The sequence below is a fragment of the Fusarium pseudograminearum genome, chromosome 1, assembly GCF_000303195.2.
Source record: "Fusarium pseudograminearum CS3096 chromosome 1, whole genome shotgun sequence".
NCBI lineage: Eukaryota > Fungi > Ascomycota > Sordariomycetes > Hypocreales > Nectriaceae > Fusarium > Fusarium pseudograminearum.
Genome location: NC_031951.1, coordinates 9,161,274 through 9,188,287, shown reverse-complemented (window position 1 = coordinate 9,188,287; position 27,014 = coordinate 9,161,274). Strand labels below are relative to the sequence as shown.

General features: G+C 48.9%; 9 protein-coding genes across 9 annotated transcripts; 4 read left to right on the top strand and 5 right to left on the bottom strand.

Annotated features, from left to right (window-relative positions):
- Positions 1 to 87: 87 nt before the first annotated feature.
- Positions 88 to 1,797, top strand: FST7 (the record flags this gene model as incomplete). Its single annotated transcript, XM_009254536.1, has 4 exons — positions 88 to 369; positions 419 to 576; positions 630 to 1,161; positions 1,213 to 1,797. 4 exons carry the CDS (start codon positions 88 to 90, stop codon positions 1,795 to 1,797), a joined length of 1,557 nt encoding a protein of 518 aa, XP_009252811.1.
- Positions 1,798 to 2,232: 435 nt separating this feature from the next.
- On the bottom strand, positions 2,233 to 4,137 carry FPSE_01417 (uncharacterized protein; the record flags this gene model as incomplete). Its single annotated transcript, XM_009254537.1, has 2 exons — positions 2,233 to 2,830; positions 3,776 to 4,137. The coding sequence occupies 2 exons, from the start codon at positions 4,135 to 4,137 to the stop codon at positions 2,233 to 2,235; spliced, it is 960 nt and encodes a 319-aa protein (XP_009252812.1).
- Positions 4,138 to 6,139: 2,002 nt separating this feature from the next.
- Positions 6,140 to 9,433, top strand: FPSE_01418 (uncharacterized protein; the record flags this gene model as incomplete). The annotated part of the gene is made up of 3 exons (XM_009254538.1): positions 6,140 to 6,205; positions 6,272 to 8,852; positions 8,907 to 9,433. 3 exons carry the CDS (start codon positions 6,140 to 6,142, stop codon positions 9,431 to 9,433), a joined length of 3,174 nt encoding a protein of 1,057 aa, XP_009252813.1.
- A 274-nt stretch (positions 9,434 to 9,707) lies between these two features.
- On the bottom strand, positions 9,708 to 12,085 carry FPSE_01419 (uncharacterized protein; the record flags this gene model as incomplete). Its single annotated transcript, XM_009254539.1, has 2 exons — positions 9,708 to 11,346; positions 11,397 to 12,085. The coding sequence occupies 2 exons, from the start codon at positions 12,083 to 12,085 to the stop codon at positions 9,708 to 9,710; spliced, it is 2,328 nt and encodes a 775-aa protein (XP_009252814.1).
- A 371-nt stretch (positions 12,086 to 12,456) lies between these two features.
- FPSE_01420 (uncharacterized protein) lies at positions 12,457 to 13,125 on the top strand (the record flags this gene model as incomplete). The annotated part of the gene is made up of 2 exons (XM_009254540.1): positions 12,457 to 13,001; positions 13,053 to 13,125. The coding sequence occupies 2 exons, from the start codon at positions 12,457 to 12,459 to the stop codon at positions 13,123 to 13,125; spliced, it is 618 nt and encodes a 205-aa protein (XP_009252815.1).
- Positions 13,126 to 14,257: 1,132 nt separating this feature from the next.
- On the top strand, positions 14,258 to 16,561 carry FPSE_01421 (uncharacterized protein; the record flags this gene model as incomplete). Its single annotated transcript, XM_009254541.1, has 4 exons — positions 14,258 to 14,643; positions 14,707 to 15,542; positions 15,598 to 16,236; positions 16,287 to 16,561. 4 exons carry the CDS (start codon positions 14,258 to 14,260, stop codon positions 16,559 to 16,561), a joined length of 2,136 nt encoding a protein of 711 aa, XP_009252816.1.
- Positions 16,562 to 17,337: 776 nt separating this feature from the next.
- FPSE_01422 (uncharacterized protein) lies at positions 17,338 to 19,233 on the bottom strand (the record flags this gene model as incomplete). Its single annotated transcript, XM_009254542.1, has 5 exons — positions 17,338 to 17,695; positions 17,749 to 18,301; positions 18,392 to 18,734; positions 18,789 to 18,944; positions 19,003 to 19,233. 5 exons carry the CDS (start codon positions 19,231 to 19,233, stop codon positions 17,338 to 17,340), a joined length of 1,641 nt encoding a protein of 546 aa, XP_009252817.1.
- A 2,372-nt stretch (positions 19,234 to 21,605) lies between these two features.
- FPSE_01423 (uncharacterized protein) lies at positions 21,606 to 24,006 on the bottom strand (the record flags this gene model as incomplete). The annotated part of the gene is made up of 4 exons (XM_009254543.1): positions 21,606 to 21,759; positions 21,829 to 23,698; positions 23,762 to 23,825; positions 23,878 to 24,006. 4 exons carry the CDS (start codon positions 24,004 to 24,006, stop codon positions 21,606 to 21,608), a joined length of 2,217 nt encoding a protein of 738 aa, XP_009252818.1.
- A 1,791-nt stretch (positions 24,007 to 25,797) lies between these two features.
- FPSE_01424 (uncharacterized protein) lies at positions 25,798 to 26,529 on the bottom strand (the record flags this gene model as incomplete). The annotated part of the gene is made up of 1 exon (XM_009254544.1): positions 25,798 to 26,529. The coding sequence occupies one exon, from the start codon at positions 26,527 to 26,529 to the stop codon at positions 25,798 to 25,800; it is 732 nt and encodes a 243-aa protein (XP_009252819.1).
- Between the last annotated feature and the right edge of the window lie 485 nt (positions 26,530 to 27,014).

Genomic DNA, 27,014 nt, shown 5'->3' with positions numbered 1-27,014 from the left:
CCCCCCCCCCCCTCACGCCTCGACCCAACAGTACCGTCTGTCATTCAAAAAGCACTGTTGCTTATTCTCTTCAACCCTCATAAAAAAATGTCTGATCCTTTCGCTCCGCGCTCTATGAAGCGCAAGAACGTCAAAGGTCTTGCTCTCAAAGCAGCTGCTCCTCGACCCCCACCAACCGCTGAGACCAGCAATCATGAATACAGTGGAAGCCAGGACGCTGGCAGGGATGAGCAGCTGGAAATTGGTATTGAATACAAGCTAGATCTGCGACCTGAGGATCTTGAAATCCTCAAGGAATTAGGATCCGGAAATGGTGGAACTGTCAGCAAGGTCAAGCATATTACTACCGGGACTGTCATGGCTCGCAAGGTATGATTCTTTATTTCGGGTACAAACCTTTTACTAACGAGTCGCCTAGGTAATTCATGTTGAAGCTAAGCGAGAGATACGGAAGCGAATCGTCCGAGAGCTTCAAATCATGCACGGGTGCCATTCAGACTATATCGTGACATTCTACGGCGCCTTCCTAACCCCCAACAACGATGTGATCATGTGTATGGAGTATATGGATGTTGGGTGAGTACAGCTAGACAGGGGCGGATTCATGACGGTGGCTAATCATATCCTAGTGCTCTCGATCGAGTCTCCAGGGTCTTTGGGCCTGTCCGAGTTGATGTCTTGGGCAAGATTGCCGAAGCCACTTTGGGCGGCTTGACCTATCTCTACACAAAGCATCACATCATGCATCGTGATATCAAGCCTTCTAACATCCTGGTAAACTCAAGAGGCGGAATTAAACTTTGTGACTTCGGTGTCTCAGGCGAGCTTGTCAATTCCATTGCCGACACCTTCGTCGGAACTTCCACCTACATGGCCCCTGAAAGAATCCAGGGTGAAAAGTACACGGTTAAGTCAGACGTCTGGAGTTTTGGTCTCAGTATCATGGAGCTTGCCATTGGCAAGTTTCCTTTTGCAGCTAGCGAGCAGGTATCGGATGGCGATTTTGCCCCCGCGGGTATCCTAGACTTGTTGCAACAGATCGTTCACGAACCAGCTCCAAAGCTTCCTAAGAGCGATGCTTTCCCTAGTATCCTCGACGACATGATCCAGAAGTGTCTTTACAAGGAGCCCGAACGTCGACCTACTCCTCAAGAGCTCTTTGTGAGAAATACTTTTCGCCACATGCTCTGTGCTATATGCTAACTTGTTCAGGACCGCGATCACTTTGTGCAGGCTGCCAAGCGTACACCGGTCGATCTTAGAGAATGGGCTGTTGGCATGATGGAACGTGACAACAGGAAATCGCATCTAGCCCCCCAGCTCTCTCCTTCAACGCAGGACCTCCTTCGATCAAGCGATTCTCCTACCCAATCGCAGCAGGCTCAAGCTCAGGCACAAGCCCAACCCGAAGAGCGTTCACACACTCCCACTTCAGGCGAGATTCCCATTGGCGGTGCTGGTATCACCTCCCCTCGCGACCAATACGGCTCAAACCAGAACCGATCACCGCCTCGAAACGGACATGCATCTTCCCGAACGCCGGCTTCCGCACATCCTGGGCTGGGATCTAGGGTTATTACCACAAATTCCATCCCCAAGGTTTCGGGTTACCCCGATAACGTCGGCCCAGTGAGTGCAAATGCTGCAACTTTTAGTTTGCCCGTTCGGCCGGCACCCCCAGGCGGCCCTTTGCCGCCACCTCCACCCCGGAAAGAAACTCCTGATGAGTTGCGAAGAGAGAATAGGAGACAGGCTACTTTTGGGCTGCCCCCCAACCCGAGCTACGGCATACAGTGAACAGCCTGTATTGGAGTCGTTCATAGAAGCTTCACCGCCCCGCAGTTACCTTTCTGAGCATATTGGAACAGTAGCCCAACCCTGAAAGTCATTTAGCATACCTTGGCGCACTGTTTTGAAACCTTTGTCGTGGTCTCTGGTCAGATCACTATACTTGAGTCGCTACATATTCCGCCTTAAGCCTAGGGCATTGTCTATTTCATCTGTTGAGAAGACTAGCTTTGTTGATCTCGATTCTAGAGGGTTTGTCTAATGTCTAGCTTTGGGGGGTGGTCATGTACAGAAACAGAAACTGGACTCATATAGGAAACCCAAATAAAATGAAACCGTGTTTGAGTAATTATTATGAGAGTTGCTTTACTGGCCTAACTGACCAAGAGGTTACTAAATACGCCAACCCTGCAAAAGCTTGTGGGTAGCCATCATCATGGCGCCTCACTCTGGGCCGACTTCTCTACCCACGAAACCGTCGTCGAGAACGGCAACAAGCTCATCCAGCGTACTGATGACCAGGTCGGTGTGCGCATGCTCCGCCAACGGCCGGTTCACGTCATTTACGAGCAGAACGGTAGCCGCGCCAGCCTTTCTACCCGCTGTCATATCGTCGATAGAGTCGCCCACCATGATAAGTCCACTGGCATCTCCCTCGCCAGCCTCATCCGTCAAGCCCCAGTCCTTGGCAATATGCAAAATGCCAGCAGGATCGGGTTTGGGAGGGTGGAAATCTCGTGTGACAATTGGATGGAAACGGGAGCCCTCCAAAAACTTCTCCATGAGATTTTGGACAGGAACGTCAAAGTTGCGAGTGCAGATTGCTTTGGGAATTGCGTTGTTGTCGAGGTAGGCCATAAGTGTCATGAGGCCTGGCTGAGGAGTTTGTGTCCTCATGGCTTTTCGTTCAATGTTGCGGATAGATTCGAGGGCACCTGACTGCTCGGATTTTGGAAGAGTTTCGATGTATTCCAGGATGTCTGTTGTTTTGTTGATTCCCAATATATCTCTCATTTCCTTGAACATGTATGTTTGAGGCTCACTGAAAGAGAATTAGCAATGAGTTCAGCGTCCATAAGGAAATTATTTTTATCATAAAAGGACAAATCTCCTTTGTCCTTGTGAGGCAGCCTTGGCATCAGATTGAATGATTCGGAGTAAGATACGATCTTCCATTCTTGTGCAGGGTAAGTTGAGGAGCGCAGATCCTACCAGAGTGTGCCATCCATATCAAAGACCACGCCTCGAAGGCTGGGAGTTCCGGCTGGGAGATTATGATTCCTCTTCTTCAGTGGTATGAAACGTTTCGGGGATGACGATGTCATGATGGAAACGACACGGCGTAGCATAGGGGTGAGCTGGGGGAGGGGATTCAGGAAGATGCAGTGAAGCAATGAGTACACAGCCTAATTTCGAACTTTTCTTTCTGTAGATCCAAAAAAAAAAAAGTGATTGTTAGTCAGGAAGCCTTTTATTCGATTTCTTCAATTATGAAATGGGAAACAGTTGGTAAGGAAGGATAATGAGTGCTTTGGTTCAGAGATGACGCTCTCACTTGAGGAGTGGAGACCAGTAGAATCGGGTGTAGTATTCAACCAGCCATGATCTAACGTAAGTCTTGCATCGTATTACCCTACATACTTAGTATAAACAACCAGGTTCCATGATTGACTTGTATCAGCACCGTTCTTTATGATTCATGCATCTCATAATCTAGCTCTAGCCTGAGGTATTTGATGAGACAGACCATTATCTTATTTTCTTTATCACGGCCATCATCTCGTAGTCATCCAGTCCAGCGTCCGCTCCTTGCCTTTTCTCGGTGACTGCCAACCGCCCAATTTCATGTCCTACATCAAAGCAAGACCCAAACACTTCCCAGTCAGCCATAGGCCCCAGCCAAACAATGACCTGCACGTTCAGTCCTCTTCGCGCGATGGCTTTCATGTATTCAAGAATCAAGGCTGGTTGGCGCGGATAGACAAACATCAGAGATGTCACGTCCGGGTCCTGTAACCTCGATACAACGTCCCAGCTACCACGAACGGTATAAATGGCTTGTTCTGGAAGATATTTGTTGACAGCATCTTTCCCACTCTGCTGCTGAACTTCCACACCCTCCACGTTGAAAGAAGGATAGCCGTGGTCAGAGCTATTTTGTTGATCCTGCAAAAACGCTTCGAGCAAACCAGAGCCACTTCCGATGGAGAGTACGGTTGGCTTGTCTTCTAAGCTTGTAGTTTTCGAAAAAATATCGGATAAGATCTGAAGTAGTTTTGTTGATAGAGCGAGACAACAGTCCGGGAATCGGATTGGCGCCGCCTTTTGATTGAGGTGGGGAAGATCCATTGTATAGAGATTGGATGTGGAAAGAGTTCTTTCTCCGGATAAGTCAAGCTTTTATCTTTGAGACGATATAGTTTCCCTTTGTCCAACTATGGATGTTGGAGATGTTAAATGTGGGCTTGGCATCGGGAGATCGAGCGCTAGTGACAGCCATGTAAGTCTAATCGAGTTGGTGTGAAGCTTTCCCTTTAATACTTTAACAATGCCAAATCTTGAAGAATTAAAAAAAATCAAAAAAAATCTTCGCATACACGATTTGGAGAAAAACAAGAGAGACAACATGGATCTCGTTCAGATCGACTACGATGAAGTTGAAAAAGACTGCCAGAATGTGCGCCCTACCAGATTCAATACTACGTCCCTCAGAGGCTCCTTATTATACGAGAGATGGCTATCGTTAATCTAAAAAACACGCAATCTTGAGCAAAGAGAAGTACAGGTCATCAAGCTAACATCAACACAAGCCAAGTTCCTAGTCGCAGCCTTCGGTAGTTCCATTATCACAGGTGTACCAAATCGAGCATACCAGGAAGACACCGAGGATGAGATACTGCCACACTTCTCAGCTCTCCATTTCCACCGCAGGGGTTGTTCATGCGTTTGGACAGATGCTCGCCCAAGGATGGCCGTCAAACTGCACTAGGAAGATTGTCGCTTCACTCACCAAACAATATCATTCTTCGATTGACTACGCCACAACGAGCACGCAGCGAAATAACGAAAAGTCTTGAAGGAGGAAAGCCTGCTACCGACCTTTTCCTTATTCCCTTTATTGATCGTATGGGGAGCAAAAGAGAATACCGAGTGTACTGTGCACCACTGACGGGGGGCCATTGCGGCAGTTAGTCAATATTGCTGGCATCGACCTTGGCTTTTCGCGACTCAAAACCTGGAGAACAATTGCAAGGTGGTGTCCAAAATATGGAGCGGCATATAGAATATTCATCACGATATCATGGAAGACCTAGATCTGGTGAATCAGTTGAACCGGCTTCTATTGAAGCAGAAGCAGGGATATTCCTTTGACGTGTTCTACGATGAGACAGAGGAGAGGTCGAGCCTCGTCGAACCGAATGTGTTTGGAGTAAGGAGCGGATGCGGATCTTGCCTGTTTCACTGAATCGATGATCTGGACAGACTGTATGGTGAATGGGAGCATGTCGAGTTTCGGATCACACGATGAAGACGGAGAGGATATGCCCTAAGATATTTTATTTTCCTAGCTAGTACCTACCTACCTAGATGCATGGATAGTCTTATGATACTTATGACTTACTTCTGTCTCTAAGTTTCTGTTCCTGTTGATCTTGTGACTAGCCACGGGCTAGGGCGACTGGATAAGAATATCTGGAGTAAATTAGCCCCAAATTGGTACCAATGACTTTGATAAAAAAGAACTTGAATCGTACATCTACGAGAAGACTGGAATACATTTGAAATAGACCCGTATACTATAAACCTGCGGTAAGCTACTATCTCTAGAATGACCGCCTCGTTTTGAGGTAATCCTTGATGCCAAGGCACATTATGACATATTGCACTCTGTGCTGTAGTATTAAGGCTAGGTTCGTAGTAGTAGGTGCGGGCGCAACCGTTAAGGTACTGCCCGGAGCTTAGAACTTGCCTCAAACCTTGTAAAGAGCTCTCTAGCCAATCGTAGACTCTATAGATGCTAGAGCTGGCATAAAGACCCACTCTAGCTGGGGTGCATGCTCAGCGTCATCCTGATCCTTGTAGTAAATTGTTTCCGTTGATTTGCTTGCCCAATCCATCCATCCTTCATTAACATCCCATCCCATCCAATCTCTCTCTACTGACTGTGTGACAACTGTCAGCCCGCCTTCTTCCCAACTATCAATCCCTCAAAAGACTTCCATAAAACCATACCAAAGACCTGCAGCCATCGTCTCTCGTTATGAAACTCTAAGACCCATGAGAATGAAGCGCGCCGGATTCTCACAGCACGACTCTCAAGACGAGCACAGTACTATCCGGCAAAGCAACCATGAGCACCGCCACCAGCTCTTCCAATTCGGCGTGGCCACCTAAGAAACGCCCTTCTCAGCGGACGGTATGCATCCCACGCGTACAAAACCCATGGTGATGCCCGAAGTCAAAGATCTGATGCATTGGGCAGAAACTGAGAAACGGAACCTTTATTATCCCCAGCACTGGCGAACGATCGAGACAAGAGTTCTCCCTGCGCACTTCGACCAATTCAGCCTTGAACAATAACAACGACAATAACCCGAAATTCCACTCTCTCGACGAAGCCGAGTCGATTACTGACCGCCTACAAATCATTACACAAAACATCAAAACCGCTTTCGTCTTAGTATGGCTATGGCTGCACACCGACGAGGGACATGGAGTCCTCAAGTGCGTCCTTGCCTATGTGCTTGGTAGTCTGGGCACCTTTTTCCCACCCTTGACAGCCTTTCTTGGCAATAGAGACGGAAAGCATGTATCAGCAACTATTACTGTCTATTTTCACCCAGCACGAACCGTCGGTTCCATGCTTGAGGCGTCCGTGATAGCGTTTGTTGCTGTGTTCTATGCTGAGACGATATCCGTCCTTTCAATGGGGATCGCTATTGCCATGCGATCTCAGTTCGGGCTAACTGGTGCTGCCCATGCTCTCATTCTCATTGTTTGCATTGGCGGAGGCCTGGGCTTCGTGGGCTGGGTCAAGCAGAGGCTTAACAGTCCTCTCGTCAACGTTGGCTCCACCCTGGCTTCCATTGCAATCATTTCCGTAATCACGAAAGAGGAAAGCGTCCAAGGAGGTTATTTTGACGATGACAAGATTGTTCAGGTTTTGAAACTGCTTCTCGTTGGCATCACTTGCACTTTTGCTGTTAATTTACTGCTATGGAGAGTTTCAGCGAGACAGGTCCTTCGAAGGTCCATAATGACTGCCAATAGCTCTCTGGGTGATAAGCTATCGTCTATCACAAAAGGCTTCCTCAGTGGCACCGAAGACGAGTTGTGGACAAATGAATACAGCCGTGTCTCTGCCCGGTACAACGCTGCATACGCAACGATGCACTCAACCCTCCGCGAAGCTAAGTTTGAGTACTACTTTCTTGGTCGAGAATCATTTTACCCTCTCGACAAGCGTCTGTCAAGATCGGTTGAAGGCCTCTCACAGGCCCTAGGAGGATTGCGTAGTGCTCTGGAGACCCAATTCACTCTACTCAGGGAGGTCCCTAGCTTCGAAGATTCTTTCCCTTCACCCAGGAGCACTGTACTTACACCACCTCTTGCAAGGGCTATCAGTGCCTACCTAGATGGTGGGGGTCAAAGGCTGTCTGACATTGACGAGTCGGGTGAAAGCGAAGAAGAGCGACAGGCCACAAGAAACAAGTCAGATTCTGCGCTGATGGTAGCTCCTGCTTTCCAAGAGCCATCGGACATATTCGCCCTCTTCATTGACATGCTTGGCCCATCAATTAAATCGCTGGCTCATACTCTCTCCGAGATTTTACGTGAGCCTGCTTTTGGAAAGGACCCAAACAAAGATGTTACTGTTAATGAACAACTGAGAGAAAGCCTCCGCGACGCCCTCAATCTCTATAATAATGCCAGATCAGGATCTTTGGAAGAGCTCTATCGCACCATCGAATTCGGGCGAACTCGTTCTGAAAAGATTCAAGCTGATATCGAGGAAGTTGCCGCCGCCTGTGGGCACTTTTCTTTCAGCTTGCAGGCTGTTGCAGAAGAAACTGATGCATATTTGGACGTGCTGGAAGATGTCAAATACACTACAGAGACTGCATCGAGGTCTTGGAGCTGGCTCAAGTTCTGGAGGCGCTTCAACTGGACAAAATCACCCGATAAGAACATGATGGGGGATCCGGAACACGAGTCCTTGATACAAAAACCGCCTGTGCCTAGGCTTCGAAAATCACAAATACCCAAGGGCATCCCAGATACGATGGTAGCACGACGAGACACCTTTAATTGGGATGCCGCGCCTCAGGCCAGTAAACTCAAGAGGAGATTCGCACAGAAGATGCTCCAAATCTCCCGGTTCGTCGTCCGGGAAGACATACTCTTTGGCATCAAAGTTGGTATTGGTGCTCTTCTTTGGGCGATGCTAGCGTTCATACCGGGGACAAGGCCTATTTACCAGAAATGGAGAGGTGAATGGGGACTTCTTTCCTTCATGATTGTTGCCGCGATGACAACAGGATCAGCCAACACTACTGGGACAGCCAGATTCAAGGGCACCATCATTGGTGCAACCTTTGCTGTAATTTGTTGGACAGTCAGTCAGGGCAACGCCATTGTTCTTGTGTGTTTGGGTGGCCTTGTGGCTTTGTTCAATTTCTACGTGATTTTGGTCATCAAAAAGGCACCCCTGGGTAGAATTGCCCTTCTAGCATACAACGTCAGCACACTATATGCCTACAGTCTCTCACAGGATGTCGACGACGATGATGATGACGAGGGAGGTGCTAACCCTCTGATCTTTGACATCGTGTGGCATCGAGTCATCGCTGTGACCTTGGGTATCATATGGGGCATTGTTGTTTGCCGGCTACTATGGCCGATTTCTGGCAGAAAGAAATTCCGAGAGGGACTTTCTGTGTTGTATCTTCAGATGGGGCTTATTTGGAAGCGCGGGCCCCTCACAGTATCGCTTCAGAAGGACAGTACGCACAACACCCTCGACTATATGCGAGAGGGCGAACAAGCTGCGCTCCAGCGATATGGTAAGTTATGTAATCACTATTTGTGTATGTATGTATAGGCTAACTCTGCGGCAGCTTTCAAGCTCGCGAGCCTTCGAACTGCGGCGAAATCTGAGTTCGAGCTTCGAGGCCCTTTCCCAGACGCAGCATATGGGCGCATTCTGCGTTCTACTAAAAATATGCTCAACGGGTTTTATGCTATGCGTCTTATTGCCTCGAAACGAAACGAGTTAACAGAAGGCGAGCGAGCATTACTAGAGTACACAAGTGCAGAAAGAGCTCTCCTCTGCCAGCGCATTTGCCATGTATTCCAGGTAGTTGCATCGTGTCTCATGCTAGAATACCCCCTGACAGATGCAATCCCTACTGTCGAGAACAACAAGGACAGGCTTTTGGGCAAAATCTACCAATTTCGAAAAGAGCACATGAGCGCAGATCTTTTAGGCGATGAGACCCCTCTTGCTATCCAGGAGAGCGACTACGCGCTGCTATATGCATACACACTTGTGACATTGCAGGTGGCGGCAGAGTTGAACAAGGTGAGGGCTGAGATAGAGAGCCTGTATGGAGTCTTGCACGATGAAGCGTTGTTGTTGCAGTGAACAGAGAGTGGCTGCTTGATAGGAGGTTGTCGGTCGTTATGCATACCCAGCCATGATATTTGATTTTGAAACGCCACCGATGTAACGGACTGGCGCATTATACGTTCATGTTTCATTATTAGTTACATAAAATATACGAATGGTGTTCTTGGTTATAGGGTTGAATTCCAATATTGGTATCGGTGTGCTGCGATACTGAATCTCATTCATGGTATGAATTATCTATATTATGTATCATTATTAATCCACGAATCGTGGCAGGTGTGGTTGCTTTCTAGATAGTACATTCTCTTAGTTTACCTTCACGGCCAACCTCATACTCTGCCCACCGAGCAACACCCTTGCGACCTGGTACAAGGACACTGCCAGGGTTCATAACGTGGCAGCCTTCATAGGTAATACAAAATGGTGGTGCGGTTGTGTCAAGCAGCACCATAGCAGTGGGTAACGGGTATATATGTAAAGATGATGCATAGTCCCAGTGAACAGGGCGGATGACCTGACGAAAAGGGGCGAGGTAACCTTGATCGAGGACAGTTTTCACCAACTTCTGGGCGGCGTGTATGTCGTGAGGAACAAGGGGACTGGCAGGTGATGCAGCCGCAGTGGCAGTTGGATCACCATGATGAGCAGCGTCAATATCCATAGGCTGGACGTCATCAGGAGGATTGGGATTCGAGCTTTGCGTCTCGTCTGCAGTAGCATCATTGGCTTTCGGCTTGAGACGGACTGAGGCTCGGCGCAGACGAGCAGATACATCATCCCTGAAAAGAACAAGCTCGTGGTTGGGCCCGAAAAGACTTATTCGGCTTGGGTTCGAGGTCCATACCGCCGTGCCATTTGTCTTTCCTCCCGCTTCGCCATTGGCTGTCGCAAAAACACGACGAATTCGAGATGTGAACATGTCTGGTACTTGCTTTCGAGGCAACGGTACGGAAGCACCCGCCGTGAAGGAAGAGACCCAGCCATCGTTGTCGCCAGGGACAAAGACAAACGTAGACGACTGAAGTAGTGTTGGGAAGTCGCTAAGAGTTGAAGCCAAGGAATCAAAGTATTCCTTGTATTCGATACCTCCACCACTACCTCCGCGTGCGAGCACGGCATACTGAGTGAAGTTACCCATCAGCACAAATGTCAAGGGTACTGATCCTTCGGGTTCGGAGGCATATGTCGAAAGAATTTTGCGCAAGGCTTGAAGAGTTCGGGGCTGGTCGAGGTTCAGCTCGCCGATGATAACTACACGCCCACGAGATGGCGCATCGTCTTCTGCTCTAGATCGGAGGAGGCGGCTCTCTAGTCTGCGCATCTTGGTACCCAAGGCGCGCTCACTGCCGACGCCTAAGAAGTCAATCCAGCCAAAGCCACCTCCTATGATTTGCTCCTGGCCGCCATCGGGGCCGCTGATACCAAGAGTGGCTTTGCGTCGTTCACATGGAGGTTGGCCGATGAAGAAGCCTTGGAAGCGACCACCTAGAGTACCTCCAACACCACTGCTGCCACTGAGACCCTTGCCCACGGATTCATCTTCCTCTTCGTAGACACCATCTACGAGCACGATCATGCCGGGACAAAACCATGCCGAGTCCTCAGGTATAGCCACAGCCTGAGAGAGATCAAGGGCAATGGTACCAGTCAAATCGCTGATGGCGAGATCGCCGGTGGGAAGGATAACCAGAAGTCCTAACAACATGTGACTACTGCCATGACGACCTAGCATATTGGCTATTGGTGTGAGTTTGAGCAATTGCTTGTTGGATAGAGAATGGTCGAGCTTGTGTTTGCGAGAAGAAGAGACAGCAGACGACTGAAAGGATTCGTTGCGGAGAAGACGTTGGTGGATAACATGGTAGCGGTTGCGGAAGACTGTCGTTTTGTGCGATGCTGGAGGTAGCAATGAGGGGGGCGAAGGATCCCTGAGCGATGTTAGCTGGGTACTGAATCAATAGTTTCGAAAATGACATACTTTTCGAAATGCTTCTTGGCCACGTTATATATGAATCTAGGTTGCTCGTAAGCATTCACGATCTTGAGCCAGGCCCGAGGATCGTTCGTCTCCGTCTCCTCTTGCTCCTCATCGACACCCAATCCTGATATTCCAAAGCTGGAGTTGCTATCTTCTCTCCTCACTTCTGCTGGTCGGAGTCCCAAGCGTGTGTTCAAAGCATCGTTGTCGTTTAGGTCGAGCATACTGTCTCCTCGTGGCAGCCCTCTTGCTGGCCCCGTGATCCTGCCACCGCTCATGTTGCCCTCGAGAGTCTTGAGAATTTCCTGCATCTCTTTACTCGACCCTTCAACAATGACACCTCCATTGCGATTCTTCCAGCTTCGTGCGACTTCCTCGAGCACCCTCTCGGCCAAACCCTCTTCGCGCCATCCTGAACCGCAGTGCCTGCCAATGAAGGCAGCGAGTTCCTGCAGAGCCGAAGATGTGAGTGTGAGGGAGTGTTTTTTTGTGAATGTGCGGAAAGCGAGGGGTCGCAGCGTCGGCGGAGGCAGAATTATAGGTAATATCGCGGCTTTGGGGGCGTTGACGGCGAATGGCTTGAGAGGGTGAACAGGAGTGCCAAAGGCGGGAGAAGAAGAGGGTATCGCCGAGGACGGAGGTGCAGGACCTCGCTGCTTTCGGAATATGGGCGCTGGCGTTTTATCCATGATATGTGTGTGAGAGAACCAAACTTGTAACTTAACATTGGTTGGCAGGCTTGACCTAACCGCGTCGACGCGTTTAATTGAAAACGCATTGTTACATACACCTTCATAAATGCATATCTCGTGTTCACCAGTTGGTGACCTCATCCACCTTCAGCACAGGTGAAGGTTTATGGTGTATAATCTGAACTATATCACATTCAACTCAAGTTTTCAATCGATTGTGAAATGCTAGGCGCAACATATCGCTTCGTTGCTCGTCAGAGGGCCGTGTCTTCCCGGGCAATTTCTAGTCTTTCGAGCAACCCAAGTATTGTTAGTTTATACAAATTAATGGCATTCTGCCGTCTACAGACCGGAGTTGCTGACTACCTATGTTCAAGAAAGTCGTGAAAAGTCCCAAGGCACCCTTTACAAACTATCTAAGCTACCTTGATAAAGAACCGCCCAACGAGCGCCTGGTAATTGGAACAACTACCCAGCTCCCCCCAACACCCCAGTCCTTCAGTGAGAACCGTGAGTTTGTCAAGATTCTCGATGAGGTCGTATCCGAGTACGGCCACCAAGACGAAGACCTTATCAATCAGGCTCGGGCATTTGCTAGCCCTGGAGGTTTCAACCTGGGGTCGGGAGGGGTCTTTTTCCCTCAAAAACGACCTGATAGAAGCGGATCTCGCAAGCAAGGAGCTAGAGGTGCTGCGGGAGGCGACGGCGCAGGCGGCGCAAGCGCACAGGGAGGGGCGGGTGGTGGTGGACGAGGAGGATATGTGCATCTCAGCGATCGAAGGAACCCCCCAGACTTTGGACGGATAGCATGGCCTGAGGACATCTTGGGCAGTGTTGAAGTTGACGATGCGGGGACCATTATTGGCAAGGTACAGCCAAGCGGGACATATCGTATCCTCACCAACGAGGGAATGTGAGTTCAGGTGATAGGTTTGAATGATGCTCTATTGCTAACTACTCGTAGTTTGGGACTCAGCCCATTCCTACAAGGAAAACTAGTTGAAAGGCTGAAGCAGGAAGCAGCCAAGCGAGAGTGATTGGTAGCAGCATGGCTAGTGCGTGTCTTGGGGGACGCTGAAGAGATCAATCATCCCAGCAACTACTAGTGCTGCGTTGAGTGTGTAAGAATGGGACCGAAACCCTACATATTGTATTATGACTGTAAATTTTACTGTAACAAGAATGCATGGCAAGTTGGCCTGGGTCTGGAACCACAAACCAAGTTAATCTGCCGTGTAAGGAAGAGTGTCGGGTGACTTTTCCGATATCAGGAGAGAGATGCCTCATGGCGGAGTCGTTGAGGATTCAACGCCGGCAGAGCTCGTGAAATTGTTGATATCCATGGGTATAACACTGTGTACATACATTACCTAGGTAGGTAGTAGCTTTGCTCTCAGTATGTACTAAGTGAGCTGATTCGCACAGTTGGTTATTGGTTACCAGCGAGACATTGAGGAAAATTTCCTGGGTGATAAATAGCTTAAATAATAAGTACTAGAGACAAGAGTTGGTTGACTTGACAAACACTCCCGGAGCTTGGTTACTAGGAACTACCAATTTCTTGTTTCATAATAAGAGAAACTGCAAGTCATACATGCATACATAGTACATACAGTTATTAATGATAATCCAAGATTAGTACTTAGTAGTACGTAGCCATGGTTGATAATAAACATAACCTGCACCTACTAATATAGAGCTCAGGTGGGTTGACGAGCTTGGGATCCAGATGGATCTAATGAATGGACCTGACCCGAGCTGCCCGCCGACCTAACCCCTCCATACAGTTCAGTCCAGTTATCCACACTCAGTTAGATATGCGCCAACTGAGTTCCGTCGCTGTATACCAAAACACACTGGGCTACCACCTGCTAACGTCCACTACTGAAACTACTAACCTACCCACCACTTCTCTTGAATCATCGTCTCATATTCATTTATTTTCTTCTCATCATCACGTCGTACGTCTGATTCTTTTGCACCTTTCAAGAAGTTGCGGTCGCAGTTCATTCTGCGACGAACCTCCGATACTCGCTTCCAGTATTTGATTATCCATACAGGTACCGAGACCAGAGCCCTTCAACGCTGAAAACCCCGCCGTCCGCTTTCTTTTCGACCCGACCCGCCCATCTTGCCTTGGCCTTTGGTCAAGGCATTTTACCTATCACTATGGCCCCCCGAGGCTTTGAGGACGAGGAGCTCACCATATCCCTATCCTCGTCACACGTTCGTCGCCCGCAACAGACGCAGCCCCAGTCGCAGTCGCAGCAGCAAGACGATTCACACGATGCCCCCCAAGCCGCTTCCCGTCCCGCCGATGCGCCGCTCAAGGAAAGGATCAAGACCGAACAGCGCATCGGCGCCTACAAGGTCCTTCGAACTCTGGGTGAAGGTTCTTTTGGCAAGGTCAAGCTTGCTATTCACAACGGTACTGGCCAGCAAGTGGCCCTCAAGATTATCGCCAGGAAGAAGCTCATCAGCCGCGATATGGCCGGCCGTGTTGAGCGCGAAATCGAATATCTCCAACTGCTACGCCATCCTCACATTATTAAGCTGTATGGTCCATGGAGTGTCAACGTCATTGCTGGGATCGTGGAGAGCTAATACCAGTACTCTAGCTTCACTGTCATCAAGACGCCCAATGAAATTATCATGGTTCTCGAGTACGCGGGCGGCGAACTTTTCGACTACATTGTTCAGCATGGCCGAATGAAGGAGCCCGAAGCTCGTCGATTTTTCCAGCAGATGCTTTGTGCTGTCGAATATTGTCACCGCCACAAAATTGTTCATCGTGACTTGAAGCCTGAAAACTTGCTGCTTGACGAGAACCTCAATGTCAAAATCGCCGATTTCGGACTAAGCAATATTATGACTGATGGTAATTTCCTCAAGACAAGTTGTGGCAGTCCAAATTATGCTGCCCCTGAAGTTATTGGTGGCAAGCTGTATGCAGGCCCTGAAGTAGATGTATGGAGCTGTGGAGTGATTCTCTATGTTCTTCTGGTCGGTCGACTTCCCTTTGACGATGAACACATCCCCAGTCTATTTGCCAAGATCGCAAAGGGTACATACAGCATACCCCAGTGGATGCCCACTGGTGCAGCCAACCTGATTAAGAAGATGCTGGTGGTCAATCCTGTGCATCGTGCTACAATCGAAGATATCCGGGCAGATCCTTGGTTCACAACCGAACTCCCCGTCTACCTTCAACTCCCTGTTGAAGAATTCTTCAACACTGGCGTGGATCCTAACAAGGCAATCAAGAAGAATGATATCGCTCCGAATGCCTCAGAAAAGGTTCAAGAGCGCCTACACAATGAAGTCACCGAGAAGATCAGCAAGACGATGGGTTATGGTAAGAGCGACGTCGAGGAGGCGCTGCAGGCTGCCGAGCCGTCCGCCATCAAGGATGCCTACATGATTGTGAGGGAAAACAAAATGATGCAAGTGAACCGTGAGTATTCTAGTTTCTTTGTTGCCGACTCCTTAGTGTATTGAAACTGATATAGATAACTCCGAAGCCCTGCTAGCAGAGCCAGAAGGGTCAAGTCCCATGCTCAGCATGTCATCAGCCCGTTCAACAACCTCGCAGGCCACTACCACCCCTCGGCCATATGTGAGCAAGGTTGGTATCCTGCCTTCTAGCTTACCGGCCTATCATAAGGACTATATGGAGCGTGAGAAAGCTGGTAGTGTCGAAAACTCGCCGCCCAAGGTCCTTATCAACGATGAGCCTCAACTTAACAGGACAGATGCAGAGAAGGAAGAGACAGCACGCCGCCTGCGACCTCATTCAAGGAGTCAGCTGCGTATAGACGAAGCCAACACTAGGCCCCAAGGCATGACACCTATCAACCCTCCAAAGAAGACCAAGCCAGTGCGTTGGCAATTTGGCATTCGATCACGCAACTCCCCCTGGGAAGCCCTCCTCTGTATCCACAAAGCGTTGTACAAATTAGGGGCCACATATATTCCTGACGAAGATTACGAGTCGAGGACAGCGGAAGAGCGAGCTGAAGCTTCTGGCGACAGCAGTTTTGTGGATTCTCATGACGGTTACCGCGGTTCCACATCAAGTATCGACCCTAAGAAGCGTTATAATCTTCCTGCTGACCCTTGGCATATCAACGTGCGCTGGGATACTTCTGGTATGCTTTTGCTCATTCCTCCTTTATTGCCAACACTAACAAGTTTCCAGCTATCAAGAAGAAGGCTGGCAATGCACCCAGCGTGCCTAGTACGCCCAGCTCGCCCAGTACACCAGATGGCCATCACGCCAAGGAACCATTTGTTGCGCTGCACCTGGACATACAGATCTACGAAATGGAGCATGGCGTATACCTTGTCGATTTCAAATGCTCAGGATATGAGACAGCCCATGGGCGGCTGCTTGAGGAGAAGGACGTTACCAGCCCCTTCCCGTTTCTAGACATGGCTGCCAAGTTGATTATGCAGCTTGCAGAAGCCGATTAAGACATGCTTTTATTGGTGGAACAAGAACACAATCTATGGCAAATCGAGTGTGCGCAATGATTTGTTTACCATTTATTGACTTCCTGATACTGAGTGAATGGAGGAATACATGCACAGCCATAATTGCTATGAGAAGAGAGTGAGCATGGCGGCATTTCAAATCAGCAGTTCCAGCAGCCAGCTGTCGGCCAAACAATCTTCTATCTAGCGAAGTCCTCGGTAGAGTCAACAAGGAGCTAAGGAGCTATAGAAAAAGGGGGAATTTGAATCGGCTACTCCGTCTTCGAAATCGATTTTCTTTTAGTAAGAAGCGCTTTCCGTTACGTTTAATGCTTTCTAAATATAGACTATCATGTTATTATTACGAGTTTTGATGAATGTACTGGCAGTTAGGTAGGGGTTATAGGATGCAACGAATGTATGGTACTACACCAGAGAGGTTAATATGAAGTCAGACGCTCGCTGTATTGCATGTATTATTTATATTGTGCGAATCGTAAAAAAAATCAACATTCAAAGCTATGCCAAAGTCTGAGAGAGTTTAGACTGTATCTCAGTGATTGCCCAGCAACAGATGGCTGAAACTAATATGATGGAAATACCAAGTTAAAAATTTGCAGTACTGTATGATATCAAATGCTCAAAAGATGACCAAAATTTCGCCGCTTGTCTTTTTGTTTTCCCACACCACTCATCAAAACATTTTCCATTGCAACAAGGTATCACATCTCGTTCCTTCATTTCCTCAAACGTCCCACCAGTCGCCCAGCAACGCTTTATTTGAACTGGTCTTCAGTCACACCGGCGCCCATAGCAGCCGTGGAACTGATACCACCTGTGACCATCTTCTGCAACTCGTCGACGTAGGTAGCACCACTCCACTTCTGGTGCTTGACAACGTCGACTTTTTGGTCCATCTCGGGCTCTTGGACAAGCTCGCCATAGGCACGCATACCGACGGTGCTGTAAGCCTTTGCGAACTGGTCACTAATCAATGCTGTTGTGTGCAAGCCCGCTAGAGTGATAAACTGCCAGCAGTAACCAAGCTTAGCCAGGCGTCGAATGTAAGTCTCCTGTTCATCACGAGGCATGGCCGTCTTCCAGTTGAACGATGGAGACAGGTTGTAAGCGAGTCTAGTAGGATGTGGTTAGTCTAACGTCTTCTTATATATTACGCGGAAACTTACTTCTTCTCTGGCCAGACAGCGTGGACACCTTGAGCGAACTGTTCGGCTTGAGCGAAATCGGGCAGCTTGGACTCCATCCAAATGGCGTCGCAGTAAGGTGCATAGGCGATAGCGCGGTTCACTGCGCAGTCACATCCACCCTTGAGGCGGAAGTAACCCTCGCGCGTTCGGGGAGCATCCCAATCAAAAAAGATATCCCTGCCGAGAAGTTGGCGAGCAACAGCCCTGGCCTCAAAGTTACTCTTTCCCTTTGCCTTGGAAGTATATTCTTGCTTAATGCCAGCCTTGTTAGAGAAGGAACCCGCGTCAATGGCAGCAACGACAGCATCGTCGAAACTGCTGAGATTGGCCTTGGCAAGCCACTCGTCCTCAATACGCTGCAGCTCAGCACCAGACTTGCCAGTAGCTTCAGCGGCGATCATCAGATCGTTGAGGGGCTTGAGTGTAGAGTTCGTGGAGCCGAGGATAAAAGCATGGTCGCGGGGGTCAATGTTGGTGGAAAGGAGTGTGGCGGCCTCAGCGTCAGTACGGGCAATAGCGAGAAGGTCAGAGCCTTTCGCATGTTAGTCCACTTCCTTGGAGTTACACCACTACCACTACCACACATGTGAAGTTGGAGAATTTTGGGGGAATTTAAACTTACCCATGATGTCAGCCTGCGCTCGGATTGCAACGAGGCGGTTGATATGTTCCTGAATGGGGACAAGGACTTTACCGGCCATATGGCCGCACTTCTTTGTGCCGGGGGCTTGGTCTTCGATGTGAATTCCAGCCGCACCCTTTTCAATGAAGAGCTTGGTGAGCTTCATGACAGCGGTGAGACCGCCATGGCCAGTATCTGCGTCGGCGACAATGGGGCGGAGATAATCAATGTTGAGGAGGTTGGCGCGCTGCTCCTTAGGGACGCTGAGACGCTCTTGACGCTGCTTTCGATCGTGGAAAAGTTGGGCCATGAAGAGATGGCCAACCTTGTTAGGGACGGTAGTCTAGGTGCTTGTTAGATAAGTGAACATGACAGTAGAAGTAGACTCGGCACTCACGTAAGGGTAGTCAGCCAGATCAGGACCAGGCTCGTCGGAAGCAGAGGCTGTCGACGATGACTGCCAGCCAGAGACATAGACCGTATCGAGATATTTAGCCATTTGGGTCACCATTGTGGGTTCCAAACAGCCATAGGTGTAGCTAGCATCGCGGTTCTGTGAAAGTAGTCAATATTGGATTCCTAGTCGCATACAGAAAACGATGGCGACTCACCTCGAAACGGTGCTCAAGAATCTTCCATAACTTCTTGGCCTGGGCGTTGCTGGCATAATCAACAGGGAGGTATCCGCGCTTCGAAACGATCTGCTCAGCGGTAAAAGGTCGCTTGGTTTGTCGCCATCTTGAATCAGACCACCATGTCTTGACAGCCTCAACCTCCTTTTGGAAGAGCTCATCTTCAATATCGGGGTTAATAGAAGGGTTTGCCATATTTTGTGACGCCATGGTGACTGATTTATGTATATTGTTCAAGACTAAGGGTGAGTATCGATGAATTGGACTGCGTGTAAGTGGTAAGAGTCCCAGGAAATCAATAACACAACACCAGGTGAGGTTAGAGAGAGGAGATGAATTATGATGAATTGGAGCTTTGGAATAGAAAACTAGAAGGGCAAACAAGATAATATATATTATCTCGAACGGGAATCGTCAGTCGCGTTGAGTCACTCTTGGTCTCCCGTGCCCCGACGGTCCATTGCCCAAGGATGGGCGGGAGGGAGTCCTCCATTGATTCTGCTCGCTGACTCTCCGTGACGGATGAGAGCGAAGACGGCCGTTCAGAGGGGACTTCTATACACCGGGGTTTTCGTATTGATTGGGGAAATAATCGAGCCAATCAGACTTGAATTATTGTCCTTGGGAAGCAAAGCTGGGGGAGTGAAAGTCGGCTGTAAGTGGAGGAGAGGAAGGCCTAGGTGCTAGGCAAGGTGAAGAAGTCAAAGAGGCGGCTTAGAAGAAAGAAAGAAAGAAAGTTAGCGGATCCGTACCTACCTCGTTCATTCGCTCCACTGACAGTATCATTATTTTAGAGCCTCATCTATATTTTATTACAGCACTATTACAGCACCTGGATACTCGCGAGTTGCTACAGCATACAGCAATCTCATCTACTCACGAGTATCAATCGACCTTGCCAACAGTCATGGATTAGTAGATGGACACCCAGGCAGTATGTATTCGATTTCAACTTCAAAGCATGACTGAGCATTCTACTCTACTCCCTAGCTCGGCCTTCCACCGAGCACAAGCCAAATCCTGGCTCTCACTTGTGTCGTTTCACCTCGGCCATGAAATGATGTATGTAAGATCAGCCTCTTCCATCCGCTGTCACGAGCCGCAACAGAAAACAGGTCTGTAGGTACGTACCTCCGGACAGTCACCGAGCGCCTCAATGGGTCACCTACTGGCAGTCGTCAGAATACCTAACATTAACCATCAACCTGGGTCTGGGCACCGTTTTTTTCCTCAGATGGCAATCGAACCTCTAATCAAACCTTGCAGCGTGATCGTGATGGGCATGACCTTGTCAAGGTAGTATCCGCTCTGCGATCATATGTATGCACAATACAATACTATCAGGACCTCGCTTATGACGTCTTTCAAGCCAATCAATTCGCATTTTTTTGTACTATGGTATACCTTCGGCTCAAAGGACTGGTGTTAGAAATCCGGGCTCTCTTGCTACCAAACCGAGATGCCGAATGCCGCAGAGAGTTTAGCTATCCGTAAGGTTTACTGCACATTTTGAGAGGACCTTCCAGGCCAGTTTCTTCTAGCAAACGCCAAAAATCTGGGGGAAGTGTTCCTCACTCTAACTTACCCCAAACTGTACCCGACAATCTAACAAACCTTGTCAGTACCTAGGTAGGTAGTTAGTCGAGGCAATCTTTTCCTTGTCAATTTACATGCTACAGTACCATTATTTCCATTATGAGACTTCTTTCCATTATCAAACTGATATTTATATCTGATGACTGGGAGTATAATAGTTCTATTGAAGCGTAAAATCAGATATGAACTGTAATATCTACAGTAACTACAATTACCTACCTCTCTTATTTGATCTCGGCCTTCCCCCGTCCACCGGTACCCACCCGCCCCGGAACGACGGAACTTGGCCGAATTATGGACCCTCCTCCAGCTCCGGAGCAGCGGAAATTTCTGGCATGTGAAGCCGCCCTCATAGAACAATCTCAACTCACTTATGGTGCATTACAGTAGTCGTACATCATAGCTCGGCATTCTTTGTCCTCATGACAGGTCCAGCTACGGATTTCAATCTCCTGTTCGGCACACCCCTCCTCGGGCTTGACGTCTCCAACATCACAGAATGATAGCTTTGCCTCGGTCGTTCTCTTACCGAGACTCTCATGGCTCTCAGCTCTGGCACTGTCGTTTAACTCATCAACCAGCTTTATCGTTCTCGGCTACTTCCCGAGGCCAACAACAATATGCTATGTCTCTTCGTAGATATCTAATTCATTTCGTCTTTCTCAACTACTATAATAACCAGGCATTGTGTTTATGCGCCAAGTATGTCTTTTTAGGTCCCAGATCGTTTTCTGATGCCTCTGCCTCTGTTGCCCTGACTCCGTGCGTGACAACATCAAGCTTGGCTCTACGAACATGTAGGGCACCTGTCTGTCTGATTCAGCAAGATTCGCTCGATCACAAACATCTACAGATACATTTAACAGCATAGGCTCATTAAAGTAGTACATTGATCGTGCATCATAACATTCTTGACCTATGGATATCGATAGCTACAACAACATCTTTCTTTTGCTAAGCGCTTCCAAGTCTGCAATAACATTACCCTATGAACTAAGCAGACCAGCCAGCGTTTTCTCCTCGTTCTGCTCAATAGCCTTCATCAGTGTGTCGTAGGGTGTCAGAGCACCAAGTGCTCTGCGCATGTGCGCATTGATGATTTGCAGTCCATAGATATAGCTGGCGTTGACCCATGCAAATCTAAGTTGATGTTAGTAAGTTCATCTTTCCAAAAAAAAAATTCCACAAATAAAACAGGTTGCCACATACCCTTCCTTGTTGACACCTCTGAAACCGAGGCCTTGGTTACCGTACTCTGCATCTACTCGGTGAGGATCGGCAGGCCGTGTCACGTCATACTTCTCAACCACAACACCATGGAAATCAACAAAGGCCTTGGTGACCATGAAAAGCCACTTGTAGGCAATTCGCTCTGCCTCTTCAGTGAAGCTGTAGCGAATCAAACCGGTCCATGCCAGCATTTGCTGTGGAGGCCAGCCGTATGGGTAATCCCATTGTCTGTTAGGTCGATCCAGGCCAACGGCTCCACGCGATTCTTCCGTTCCTGAAACCAGACCACCGTAGGCCTCAAATTTGGGAAGAGCCTTTCGGACCATCTCAGCCGCCTGCTTTGGGGTGGCAATGCCTGCCCAGAGTGCCCAGAGTGTTGTGCAGCTCTCGTATGTACATCGCTCACGCTTCACGGTGTCATAGTCAAAGAACATGCCCTCCTTCTCATCCCACATCAGCTTGTCCACGGTAAGCTTACGTCGCTTGGCTCGTCGGTCCCATGCAGCCGACGAGAGGACCTCACCAGGCTGGTAAGGTGTGCCAGCGCAGAATTCCTCGGGCATGGTCAGCTTATCATTGAAGACGCTGCGAATAGTTCGGGCAATATCAGTTTCATATTTGAACAGGAGACTGTTGAGATCAATGGTGGCTAGGTTAGCACAGACTCCCTCGAGGCGGTATGAGGTATCGTGACCTGACTCGCGCACGGCACGGTCGTGCATGAAGTACTCGTCGAGTTCAGGCTCGTCGATTTCGCCGTGGTTGTACTTTCGCACGAAATCTTCAAACGTTGTGTTGTGCTTCTTGATGTAAGGATCAAGAATGTGTACAAAATGGGTGGCCTCTGTCTCAGGGGGCACTCCACGACCTTCTGGTCGATATCTCGACAGACCGGTGGTAGGGTCCAATCGAGGCTCCGAAACCCAAACACTGTGATACTCCTTGATGGCGGCCAGGATAGATCGTCGAAGGAACTCCTTGGCATCGGGTTCGTGCTTGATCTTTTCATAAACACGAAGAGCCATGTCGGTCAAGAACGGAGGCTGTGATCGGCAGAGATAGTAAGATCGGGTTGCATTCAAGATCTTGCCATAGTGTTCGATACAAAAACAGAAGTTGATGACCATAGACTTGGCCAAATCGACCCGGTCATTGATGAGAAGGCCCAGGGAAGCCATGTAGCTGTCCCAGCCGTAAAGCTCGTTGAAACGACCACCAGGGACCACAAAGGGCATACCCTTGAGCGTCCATCCTGAAGGGTGCTCTGGCTCCGGGACTTCTTGCACATCCACAGCCAAGAGACCTGGCGCATCATTCATGTCGCGAACCAGATCAGTGGTGATTTCCTCGGGAAGCATCTGAACGTCCAGTCGCATCTCAGGTCTCTCTTCGGCAACTCTCTTGTAAAACTCGTATTGTCTGGGGCATCGATAAGGGATGTAGATGCGTGGGCGTGGGTCGGCTGTCCAGTCTTTAGGATCTCTAGCCGCAATATCGACAGTCGACGCATCAATACGTCGAGTCAGGTTTTCCCAGAAATGATCACGAATCATGCGAGACAAGCGATCGACTGGGTTTTCGTTGAGACGACCTTCATCCAGAACAATCTGTTTTCGTCCGTACTCTTTGGCCAGAGTCAACTCCTGCAGGAGGTTGGACAGCATATAAGTTCCTCGTACATCGAAACGGTTGTGACCAGCTGAAGCGGCGGTACGCAGAGAAATGACCTTGGGTCCATTGTCCTCGATCGTGATCTGCATGTTACCATTGGGGTCTTCTTGGAGTGAAAGGCTTTCCAATGTCGAATCAACTTGGATCAGAAACCGGCGATTCTGTTGTGAGTTCTCATCTGATAGAAAAAAAAGGTGTTAGCACGGTGAACAAATGGCCCCGCAATACTATGATAACTTACCATGGCTGCCACGTCGGAACGGCTCTCGGAGATTGACTCGCTCGAACCGGGACATCAAACTGTTCTGTTTTCGATGTCAATTCAGGTGATAGCATAACGACGTTGGTAACACCAACCTGGGAGTAAGTTCGGGTGCGAGGACCAGCACGGTTCTGGTGACGCTCTTCCGTATAGTAGCTTTTGGCATCATCGAAGACGCCCAGGTCATCAGAGCCACGAGAGCGGTGATTAGAGGGCGCGGCCATGTTAACAGCGTTGAATTATCAGGCCTGTTGTTAAGATGCGAAGCGGGGTTAGAAAGGTGCAGCTAAAGTAGGTATGAGGAGAGAGGCTCCCGTCGATCTGTGACGCTGTCCAACTACGTCGACTAGTTATAGTAGGGATTGAGGTTATGTTGGATGAAGGAATAGGAACAGGATAGGACACGGACGTGGAATTGGACCGGTCTCGAGAACAAGAAGAAGGATAGGCAAAAGTAAAAGATGTGTAAGGATGAGGGCGAGCAGATAGGTTAGGTTAGGAGATAGGTAGGTATGACGGCAGATTATTATGGGGTGCCTGTTGTAAGAGAGGGAGGAGACAAGAACAAGGTAGAAGTGGAGATGAACGAGATAGAAAAGTGGCGGATGAAAGCTTGGGTGGAGGAATGGAGCCCATGGTTCTGGGGTGACGACAGTGATAACTAAAGAAGTGGTCCTTTCTTACCCGGGTAGCAGGTAAGTTAGCTATTAGCTTCCTGCTCTTTTTAGACAATAAATTATAAAACGAAATATTCACTCCGACCTCGCTCACCTGAGACGAAAAAAAGGTGTCGTAGTATATTGGGATCAAACAAATAGAGCGGTGAGGGGGACGTGGGGGTTCACACCTCAGACGATTGAAATGCGAGATCAAATGCAGGATTACCTACTCGGTGAGGAAGCACAAAACTATTGCTGTACCTGACCTGAACTGAGACGGCCTGGCGGCGTGAGCTGCAGGCCATGTAGTCCAGTCAGTTTAGGTGCCCGTTCGGAAATCCATGGATGGGCCACCAGTGCCCCTCACCCCTCCTCGTAGCTCGTTGTCCACTGTGACGATATCTCGCCGCAAGGGGTGCTCCACTCCCGGGGATCTGCCCCACGCGTTGCCGTCAACTTACACGGGCGAGCTCGCAACCTACCTCTCATACAAGAACCTCGCTGAACCCCATCATGGAGGTCATATTTCCAATAGATCAGTAGTGTCTCCGATGGGATGGGCCGTACAGGTAGGCATGGGAGAGTATCACCTTCGAGTAATCTGACATCTGTATCCAGTTCGTCCCCCGTTAAGAATTGACATTCCTCTATCCCAAACATGTATACAGACGGATACTTCAATTTCTATTGTCTTGATCCCCCACCACAAACCCCACCCTGCACATCCCTCTCAAGTCTTCCTCTCGATTCATCATGGCTTAAGCTTTCTGTCAATACAACTAGATATTACACCATGATACTGATATCAACGTTGCTCTGCTTTTGACATGCTTCATCAAGCTGATCAATTGTGGACCATAAACGAAGACATCTTGGTATTAGAATGAATGCCTCTGTTGTGAGAGACATGAGCCATGTCGAATCGTTATACTCTGTCAGATGACCTTCCGACTGCGCATATATTGATCTCATGATCGTCTGAAAATCTAAATTTGTGAGCTACTCCATTCATCAAACCATAATCGTGCCCGCCTTAAGAGACGATAACCCATGGGGATGGTTTGTATCCCATTACAACACAAAATCAAATCTCACAAAATACGCTCGCACATGTGGGTTGCCCCGGATAGCAGCGTCGTCTTTCGTAATAGAGCGAGACATGGATCTAATTCATAATAATTTCTAAATGCTACGGGGTAAATCAATCTATCGACTGGCACTGTTGCTCTTGCACCCAGCCTTCACTTGGGTATCTGCCCTATCCCGTGTCGTATCCGATATTCATCCCTTGACGCCATTCCAATGCATAACTCAAGTCCAGTTCATCATTTCGAGACAATACCGCAGCAACGATGACTACTCGTCACTCTCGGCTTGACTTCGACGTGCCACCATTCTCCTTCGCCTCCCTTCGACAACTTCAGGGTCCCAAGTCCCCGCAAAAATATCCTCACATTCATCATCATCATCCGAATCAAACTCAACCTCCTTATCGCTACTCTTCTTGGATGTCGCGGGAGGCTCCTCTTCATGTTCATCGATGGCGTCTTCCCAGCTTCTATATGTGACGACTCGCTCCATTTCCAGTATAAACTTGCCGACTTTGTACTTCTGGCCTTGTTCCTTGGCATCCACGTACTTCCAACCAAGTTTACTCGAGCATGCCCCACAGTTGATATCTGCAACAACATGCCAACCTGTTACAAGTTGTCGGTTCTCACTCTTGCCAATCCGTATATTACTCAGAGTCTGAGGGGCAGGGAGAGCGGGTGGCGCGACAAGAAACGCCCGACCGTATCGGCCGGTGAAGCCCTTCGAGATAACCTGGGAGGCAAAGGCGATGTCTGCGGAGCATGTTGAGCAACGTAACGTGTTCGGTGAGGTACGAGATAATCGGTTGCGACCAGCCTTTGCTAAATGGCCATCGTTCGGGGGTGAGCTTGCTGGCGTTGTCACCGCTGACGATGCGGCAGATTCTGCTGAGCTCGAGGATGCCGAGTGACGACGGGCGAAGGGAAGTTTGATACTGGGTAGCAAGAAATTGGGGAAAATAGGCTTCGTGGCCGAGATGCCACTCTCGCGAACCATCTCGGCGGTTGTGATGTTGGCGATCCAACAGGATTCTCAAGTTTATAGTCTTTTGAAAGAAGTAGAATCGCTTCCCTAAGAGGATGTTTTAGAACTTTCTAATGGAAAGGCTAGGGTCCGATAAGGTGTGGGGGAGACGTTTCACTGAAAGCGCCAGAAACTCCACAAGTGGCGTACAGTCGCTAAAGTCCTTGCAGATGAAAGCTGTTACTGTTCACGTCTGTCTTTCGTTCAAGGTAGCTCAAGACTGGGTAGTTGGATTGAGAATGAAGACGGCTGTAGTCAGTGAAGAGCGATCTGGCATTTCTATGCAGCACCTGGGATAAGGAGAAATTAATACCAATAGATCTGATCATTCGGTCACTCTGACCGACTCAGCCGGACAGCGATCACCGGACCCACGACCAGTGATGAAAGAGAAACCTCCACATACCTAGACTAGGAGGGGCAAAAACAACACTCAGGTAACCCCCCCCCCCCCCCCC